Consider the following 9,929-nt stretch of genomic DNA (forward strand, 5'->3'; position numbering starts at 1 on the left):
AACTAATTCATCAGTGAGTTTCTTAATAAAAAGAAAATATTTAGTGGCAGATTTATTGCCTTTAGTTCCCGTAGCCAAATGAGTGTGAATTTGAACAATTTTGGCACGAGACTGTGAGGAGAAAGCTTCATCAAGTGCACGCCATATAGCAGATGAAGTAGTTTGATTCACTACTTGAGCAAGAACTCCTTCAGTGAGTGAAGACATTAGTGTACTCAGAATAAAGTTATCTTTGCACATCCAATGAAAGTATGCAGGGTTTGGAATATCAAAGATAACATTGCTTTCGGGTTGAGAAACATAGATAGTTTTGGGAGGTGTAGAGATGGTACCATCAAGATATCCAAACAAATCTTGGCCACGAAAGTAAGGCACCATTTGTGCCTTCCAAAGGATGTAATTCTCAGGGCTTAACTTGACAGTCACCCTGTTTGACATGGAGATAACAGAGGGAGATTGAGAGTTTTGGTTATTGGTAGTAGTAGAAGAAACTGGAGATGAGTAAGACATGACTTAGACGTTGGTCTTTTACGGCTAATCTGATACCATGTAGAAATATAGAAGATAAAGATGTTTGAAAGAATTATGTTTTTCATATATCTCACTTATGGTATAAATGAAATATATATAAGTGCATTTAAAACTGATTTGCTAAAACTCAACAACATTTAAATTTGTAATTTAAACTATGTACAGCTATACAATATCAATGCCTCATAATCATATCTTCCTCATTCCTGACTTTCAGCTGGAATTTTGGTATTGATGGATTGCAGCAAATCTGTTACAACAGGATCAATCTGCTTGAGTTTCGGCAAGATCATGCTCCTGATTTTCAATAATGATTTCATTTGTAATCACTTGATTTTCTACAATGTCCAGCATTTTCTAGCTACGAGTGACTAAGTTTCGTAATATTTTTATTCAACATTTTTTCTCTTATTTTCTATACAAAATTCAATAAAACATTTTAACTCAAACTATTTTACTACTATTTACAAATCATTCACAAGTCTAAGTTGAGTCAAGCTAACTTTATAAATTTGACTCGTTTAATATTTGAACCAATATTAATATTTACGAACAACCAATTTATTAAATGATCAGCCAAATATATATAACCCAAGCTCGAGCGGTGAGTGACTTTCAAGTTAATGCTATCCCATAGTCAAGAAGAAGTAAATGGCATTGAATATGCGCAAGTGATGAATTAGCCTTAGAAAGACCAAAATCTCAGGTGCTATAGATCATATATATATATATATATATATATAGCTTTCTAGGATGAAAGTGTATAAGTTTGTTGATTTTCTAAGAAAAAAATCCACATCGATGACCATAAACAGTACTAGTGGATTTATATGCCATTTTTAAGCAACTCTATATATGTTGACTCAACCCCCCCCCACACACACACACACACACACACACGCACGACGAGATCAGCAACATGCTAAGAAACATTAACCAAGAAGAAAAAAATGTTTTTTTTCCCCTATTTGGGAAGAAAAATTCTTTTCTGAGCACAACTTTTTGTTTCAATTCTTTTCAACAACTCTGAAAACTTCTTAAAATTAATCTTACAAAATCGATTAAAGGGTTGATCATCGAGTTCCTAGCTCTAATCAATTTAATTTAGAACTTGAATTTGATAGTTTATATTTTCTGGTACATGGAAGATCATTGGGATGAAATTCAGAGTCAACTAGCTGGGATTAATGTTTCATTTGTTCACTGTTATAGAGAATGTAATTTGGTTGTGGATGGCTTAGCTAAAATGGGTGCTAATGGTCTTACGGGATCAGGGTTTTCTCTTCCTGAGTTGCCTCCTTCTATTAGAGGGAACATTAGGCTGGATAGAGGGGGCCTCCCTTACATACGGAAAACCCGAAGTAGTTAATAGAAAGCTATGTGCGCTGGTCTTACGAGAGGTATGTCTTTTTTGCATTTGATCATTTCATTTCTTACTCTATGTTCGTGCAGATTTTGTCTTGCAGGTTCTTCATTTGTAGGTTGTTTTAGAGGCATTTGTATAGTGGTTGAGCTTATTTGGTTTTTTGAGGCTTGAGTTTTGGTTTTATTATAATGTTTGTAGCCCCCAGGCCTCAGGTTGTAACCACGTTTTTTCTCCGCTACAAGTGAGGGGTTGATCAATAAAATTTGGGACGGAGTCACAAATGGACATGTGACCTTTGGCTCATCTGTTAAAAAAGAAAACAAGAAAAAAAAAAGAAACAAAAGGGAAATACTTTATATACAAATGGATTTCACAAAAGTAAACTTATAAACTGATGTGATTTGATATGGTACGCCAGATTGTAAAATTATTTTTATTATAAAGGAGATTTTAAAGATTCTATAAAATTACATTAATTTATCGATTTATTTTTATGTCATTTCGTCGTGTATGTAGCACTTCTTAGAAATTACCTAATATCGGGTAAAATGTCAAAGATGTTCGTCCAGCCAAAACCTAGGCTATTTAATTCTCCTGGCCTACTTTGAAAATTTGGATGCTAATTTGACTATATTTTGTCATGATATTACACTTTGAAATTGTCAATTACGATTTTCATAAAACTAAAAATATATTTAATAGAACATAATTAGGTGGTAATATATATATAAGTTCTGAACAGTCAACAACATAATACAGGTAATTAAAGACAATTCCCCTTTAAATAAATAGTAGAAGAATAAATAAATATATTTTCTCCATTTTTTAGCAGGAAAAAAATCAATATTTGTTCATTAAATTACCAATAAAACAATAAAAAAAAAGTGAAAAAAAAATATATCGTAATATAAAAATAAAATCGAAAATAGAGACAGAAGTTATTCAAGTCTCATGGATTAGCTGTCCCAAAGGACAGTTATTTTAATAGGAGATTTGCTAAGTACAAACAGTTTGGCGCATTAAACTGCGTACCAACACTTACATAGTATTTTTTATTACAAAAAATAAAAGAAAAAATCTGTTGAGAGAAGAATAAGATATTTTGTCTTACGAAAATCATTTTCGTCTTCAATTCGTATTGTTTCATTAAACGAATGCCTTACATTAAATATTAATGTGAGGTTTGGTACACAAAATTGCTTGCAAGAAGACTTTTCCTTTTAATAGTCCATTCAATATGATTCTTTGACTCGTCTAGAGTATGTTTAAAGTAATTGAAAAGGGAATTAACTAATTTGAATATTTGCTTCAAAGGTCAAGACTACATGTACAAGTTCTCTTAAGATAATCTTTCGTTCCTATATACCAATTTAGATCAAATGATATGTAATGGGTTAAGGCAAAACTGTCTTCAAAATACAATAACGAAACACAGAAAAATTCTGTTGTTTCACAATCTAATGACCACTAACTCAGAACAAATGGAAGAGACCAAATCTAAATTGCCCTTCCCAAGTCCATGAATTCAAACGTACCACTATTGTAATTATTCACGATTAGGGGCGACCGATCAAGAGGCCGTAGGTAGCCTAATAAACTCATGTTAATTAAATGAGCAGGCACAACTGATGGCCTGACTTAGGTCCCCCTTCTAGTTTATGGTATTGCCAAAAACATATCTGCATTGAGACTAACGAAAACAATAATCAACTATATATATCATCATTTTTATTTTAAAAAATTTTAAAATATGGTGAGTACTTTGACATTGTGGTTAAAATTTGTTTCAATAAGAAAAGGGCAAGGAACAAACAACACAGTACGAGTCCAAGCAAACATTCATAAACATTTTCCCACTTTATTGTAAAGAGTACTAGATTGGAGCCTGAACACATTTCTCGAGCTAAGATATGAGTTCAAATAAGCGTCCAGAAACTTAAGGTGCCAGAGGCAAAATGGGAGCACTCGGAAACAAAGACTCAACCAAGTGCCCTCAAAAGCTCCTTGTTAACATCTAAACGACAGTGCTTCAAGAAGAGTCACTGACTCACTATTCGTTTGGCCATATGTAGGAACTTTATGGCCATGTGGGCGACATTCACTCTTGGCAGACTAAAAAACTAACCCTATTTGTGGAGCCTGTTTCTCCTTAGCCAAGCTTCTAGAATGGAGCAAAGAAGAGACCTTGTTATTATCTACATGTTGGTCACACATGTCTTATGTACATGTTAAGAAGAGACCTTGTTATGTAGTTTTCCTCATGCCGCTACTCTAATTTGCACGCTATCATGCTCATACCATGCTCATGCAAAGATTGTTCAAAGTGTTTTCGTAACCCACCCTACTTATATATGTTTATGGAATAGCTTTTCCATAAATTTTATTTGGATTCCACAAAACCTCATGATATTATATCTCGGTTTATGTTAATGTTTTAAAAGAGTGATGTTGATTGTTTTAACGAAAGAGCAGGTGAGTGTGTGTCTCACAATCCCAAGTCGAGAAGTGACATTATCTCGGTGGACCTCTCATAGTCACTTAATAGCATATAATAACAGAGTGACATCCTCTCGGTTGATGTCGGGCAATCAACATGCTCGATCGAGATGGTAATGTTCTTGGATTGTAAGTCATTGTCTCTTTGCTAGCCGATGCTAGAGGACACTATAGTGAAGAATGAATATGCGAATCCAAGTGTCGCTTATTACAAAGTCACATGCACGATCATTACTTGTGGTGTGGCGAATGGAGCCAAAGTGTGCACACAATCATTATAGGGAAAGTTGTGACTCCACCCAAAAGTGTGGTGGTTTTTCACAAACATTTTCAAAAAGGACACCCATTACGTGTGTTCCCAGGTCGTACACTCCCAATTTCCAAAGATGACCGGCACGGATTAATATATCCAAAACGGTCAAAGTCAGAGAGCACAAGTTTGATCTAACGACCCAAAATCATTTTTATTTTTTCCTATAAATTATGAATCTTTGGCCTACCTTCCTACAAGAAATCAACCCTCGACCACCACCTGAGACTCAGATTGGTTTTCTTTCTTTTGCCAATGGCTCCAACACATCATGCTCATATTCATCGTCCTTTGCTTCTTCTTCATCTTCTTCTTCTTGTCCCTGTTATGGTCTCCCATATTCCTTCTGCAATGTCTCAAGCTTTTAACAACGTAACTGTGGGTTCTTATCTCGTTGCCGCCAACGCCAGCCTCCCTTGGGCCGCTTCACCATCTGGAGATTTTGCATTCGGATTCCGAAGCCTTCCAGGTCGAGAAGACCAGTTCCTTCTCGCAATCTGGTTCGCTAAGATACCAGACAAAACCATAGTTTGGTCTGCAAACAGAGATCACCCAGCAGACCCAGATTCAATCGTGAAGCTAACCACCGCCGGACAGCTTGTGCTCACAAAATCAGATGGGTTGTACTTGTGGGGTTCTGACAACAGAGCAAATGCGCCGGTATTGCACGGGGCCATGCTCGACACTGGAAACTTGGTGATAATGAGCACAAACTCAAGCATCATATGGGAGAGCTTCAAGAATCCGACCAACACCATTTTACCAGCCCAAGTATTCGGTGTTGGGAACAGCCTTTTGTCTAGTCGATCCGAAAGCAATTACCAGCGGGGTAAATTTCAGCTCCGTTTAACTGATAAATATCATCTGATGCTTAATCAAATCGATGTATATACCAAAAACCCTTACGGCGCTTACTATAGAGATCGGAACGTTTCAGAGCTGATATTGGACAAGTCAGGCTATCTACAAATCAGGAGCTCGCCAAGTGGAAATATATCAAACCTTACATCAGAGAGCGCGGTCAATGGGGAAGATTCATACTACAGGGTAACACTCGATTTTGATGGAGTTCTCCGACTCTATGCTCACCCAAAGAAATTCAATAATAGCAACCAAAGCTGGTCCACTGTCTGGTTTGTTCCTGACAACATCTGCCTCAGCATTTTTGACGCTTTAGGAAGTGGCTCTTGTGGGTATAACAGTATCTGTGCACTGGCTCCATATGGTAAGATAAATTGCCAATGCCCCCATGGGTTTTCTCTCAAGGATGTAAACGACAAGTATGGTGGCTGCAAACCAGACAATATAAGCTATATGCAGGAATGTGACCAGAAGGGATCTGTGATTGCAGAAGAATACTACGAATTATTGGACATGGAGTTCGTGGATTGGCCTTTAGCTGACTACGACCTGCTGCAACCTACAACAGAATATGAATGCAGGACATCTTGCCTGCGTGATTGTTTTTGTGCAGTCGCCATTTTCCAGGACCCAAAGCACAATGATGGTGTAGGAAGTTGTTGGAAGAAGAAATTACCGCTTTCTAACGGCAGATTGAACAGGAGTACCATTGACAGAAAAGCTCTTTTCAAGACATTGAAATCAGAATATAATAGCTCTTCCCAGAATCCAAATCATCCGAATTCCGGTGGAGGAAAGCAGAACAAAGAAATATTGACCCTCGCTGTACTCCTAGGCGCATCTGTATTTTTTAACTTGTTTTCTTTTGCTTCAATTTTTCTAGTTCTCTGTTGCTTGTGGCAACGAAAACTACCAAACTTCTACAGTGTCTCAAACACAAAAGACCCAGAGATGAATTTACGTTCTTTTACATACAAAGATCTTGAAGAAGCCACTGATGGGTTCAAAGAAGAATTGGGCAGGGGTTCTTTTGGCAATGTTTACAAAGGGGTATTAGTATCGAGTTACAGCAAAAAAGTTGCAGTCAAGAAATTAGACAAAGTTTTGAAGGATGGAGAGAAGGAGTTCAAAACTGAGGTGACTGTGATCGGCCAAACTCACCATAAGAATCTGGTCCGGTTGCTTGGCTACTGTGACGAAGGTGAACACAGACTTTTGGTGTACGAGCTTATGTACAATGGCTCGTTGTCGAGTTTTCTCTTTGGGGTGTTAAGATCAAGTTGGCAACGAAGAACGCAGATTGCATCAGGAATTGCTAGAGGTCTTGTGTACTTGCATGAAGAATGCAGCACTCAAATTATTCACTGCGACATAAAGCCTCAAAACATACTCTTGGACGATTCTTTTACGCCCAAAATTTCAGACTTCGGATTGGCAAAGCTATTGATGAACGACCAGACTCGGACTGTCACTGGAATCAGGGGGACTAAAGGGTATGTTGCACCAGAGTGGTTCAGGAACACACCTGTCACTGTAAAGGTGGATGTGTATAGCTTTGGAGTCATGGTGTTGGAGATCATTTGCTGCAGAAGATGTGTGGAAATTGAGATGGAGAAGGCGGCAATACTAATCGAATGGGCTTACGAATGCTATAGCAAAGGGAAGTTGGAGAAATTGGTGGAAAATGATGAAGAGGCTTTGAGTGATCTGAAGCAGGTGCAGAAGTTAGTGAAAGTGGCAATTTGGTGTGTTCAGGATCTGCCATCAATGAGGCCATCCATGAGAGAAGTCACTCATATGCTAGAAGGCATTCTTGAGGTTTCTGCACCTCCATGTCCTTTCCTCTATAGCTCAATGTCCGGATCCGATCGTTAGTCATCCTAGGCAGGCAGGATTTTCAATTAATACTGATATAATATCTATCAAGTATTATTGTTTGTAATCTTTGAATTATTTAGCTTCTACCTCTCAGATTGCATAACTGTTCTGTCAAATAATAAGCAGTAAGGGTTGAATCACTTACAGAGTTGTGGTTATTTCATGGAGATTAGAAAGACCATGTTTAATAATTGTGTTCTGATATAGATTTGAATTTACGATCGCTGTATCGATATTTCCTAGTTGGTTATGCTGATTTTCTTTATTATCTGTCCATATTGTTCATTGTTTCGAAAGGAATCCGATCGCATTTTAGTTTTACTGTTTGAAGGCATTTTGTGTTGGGAGAAATGTTAACAGCTACTTGGAATGTAACGCCCGGTACCCGGATGTTGTCCCCGTTAACCACAATGGCGACCTTAACAAAAGGAATAATTTGAAATTTAGAGAGGGAGAGCCCGTAACTGAGAAACAATGAAGGACAAGGCTGTGAGTTTACCAGTGTATCACAAATCTGATAAAAAAATGCCCAACAATCGCAGCACCAACTACAAACTAAAATCGCAGGAGAGATCCACAAGACCCACAAACCACGGACTGCACTTTCAAAACTATATACGCAGAAGAAATTTCGTGTGAGAGGGAGAGAGATGTGAATCTTAGAGAGAGAGAGAGAGAGAGAGAAAAGAGAAAGCTTACCGACGAGGGGGACTCTCGGTAACAACAAGTCTTGAGTTTAATTTTCACCCAAAATCGCCGCATCAAATTCGCAGGAGATCATGATAGAGGAGATGAGAGGGGGCGACTGTTGAGAGGAAACTGGTTTGAGAGGAACAGAAGAAGAAAGAAACCGTAGAGAATGCGGGGAGATAAAATACAGGGTGAGTGAAAATCAACAAATATTATCTCTAGATAATACTATACAATCAACAATAATCTCAACAAAATACTTTCTTGAGGACCAAACAGTACAATAAAAGAGACTTCACCAAAGAGATGGATTATTTGTAAGATCTCGAACACAATAAATATTGCTCCAAATCCGATCTCCACCTTTCAGATTATAGAGTCTTAAGTTGTGAATGTGCCTACAAAATTTTAACTCAATCCGACCACAGACGACTCCGATCAAAGCATCTAATTAAAACTGGACGAATTGCCATATTTTAGCTGTCTCTTCCTCCCCCAATCTCTCACACGTTTTTCTCTCTCTCTCTTTTTTTTTTTTTTTAACACTCTCTTTTCTGTTGCAGCAGCACTTCAATTTTAATAAATCTAATTAAATTGGGCCTAAAATCACTCAGTATGGGTTTAATGGATCCACATGGGCCATCCTCTATATAGGAGGGAACCCACACAACATTTTGATCATGGGCTTGAATCCGGCATAGTCTTGTGAAGAAACTATCCAGTGAAAAGTGGTCTTGGATTTGGCAACCCAACTTAATGCAGACACTCCAGAGGCTACAGTGACCTTTTCCCTATTCTTGTTCTTTGAATCCAAGTATACAATACGAGGAATCTTTCAAACTTTGCCCTCTCTGATTATAGCAAGTGGGCCTGTGGCATCACAAGCAAATTCTCTCTAGTCCCGGCATCTAGACTAGGGAATTTGTAAGTGTTATCTGGATTTTATCATGTAGCAAACTCTACCATCAATACGAGAGATTACAGATGAACAACAACGATGACGAAGAATCTGTGGAATAATTGCACTAGATCCAAGATATTTCCGACGAGGTAATATCGTTTCCGCTGTGTACCTTGATCTAGTATTTCTAACATTGGTACACAAAGCTTATTAGACATTTTATTTTACATTATAAATTGCTTAGATTATTATTTTTTGGTGAATAATAATTATTTGGATGAAATGTGATTACATGTAGTTGTATAAGCCTATTTTATCACTAGTATTTGCAAGGCTAATTTTAGGAATTAGTCTTCAAATTTTTTGAATGTGATAAAATGAAGGATTAAGTAGTCCGAGTCTGATTAGTTCATTGTTATGATTTGCTCGAATTGATATCTTCAATCTAGGAATAAATTATTTTTGCATGTGACTAACTCGGTAGATTACTTATCCTAGTGGGAGTATAGTTGAGATTGATTTGGAATTAATCTTCTATATGATATAAATTTGCGTGAAAATTAAATTAAAAATTAATAATAAGGCATTGTGGCACAAGAGATGATTAGAAAGTATAGCAAATTTTCAATTTTGCAATATGTATTAATTATTTTTGTTCTAACTTAGATTAACGCGGCAAATTTCTTAAATGTGTGCTCAATTAGATGCGCATAGGTTAGTAATTTTGAGATAAATGAAAAGAAAGCTTAGAGATTATTTATGCGAGTTAATGGTCTTATTAATCTTCTCCATGAGCAGTAGTTGTAAACAAATGAAAATTATTATGAGTGTTAGATAGTCTTAGGCCATCATTATTGTATAAACCTTTGAAAGGTCTAGAGTAAAATTGGAAGTGC

The 9,929-nt window shown here is 37.0% G+C and overlaps 1 protein-coding gene across 1 annotated transcript; it reads left to right on the forward strand.

Moving 5' to 3' along the window:
• The first annotated feature begins 4,575 nt into the window (after window positions 1-4,575).
• Window positions 4,576-8,656, forward strand: LOC109020232 (G-type lectin S-receptor-like serine/threonine-protein kinase LECRK4). The gene has a single exon (XM_019002652.2). It carries the CDS (start codon window positions 4,959-4,961, stop codon window positions 7,437-7,439), a length of 2,481 nt encoding a protein of 826 aa, XP_018858197.2. The 5' UTR covers window positions 4,576-4,958; the 3' UTR covers window positions 7,440-8,656.
• Window positions 8,657-9,929: the final 1,273 nt, after the last annotated feature.

This window comes from Juglans regia, chromosome 13 (genome assembly GCF_001411555.2).
Source record: "Juglans regia cultivar Chandler chromosome 13, Walnut 2.0, whole genome shotgun sequence".
In the NCBI taxonomy this organism is placed as follows: Eukaryota; Viridiplantae; Streptophyta; class Magnoliopsida; order Fagales; family Juglandaceae; genus Juglans; species Juglans regia.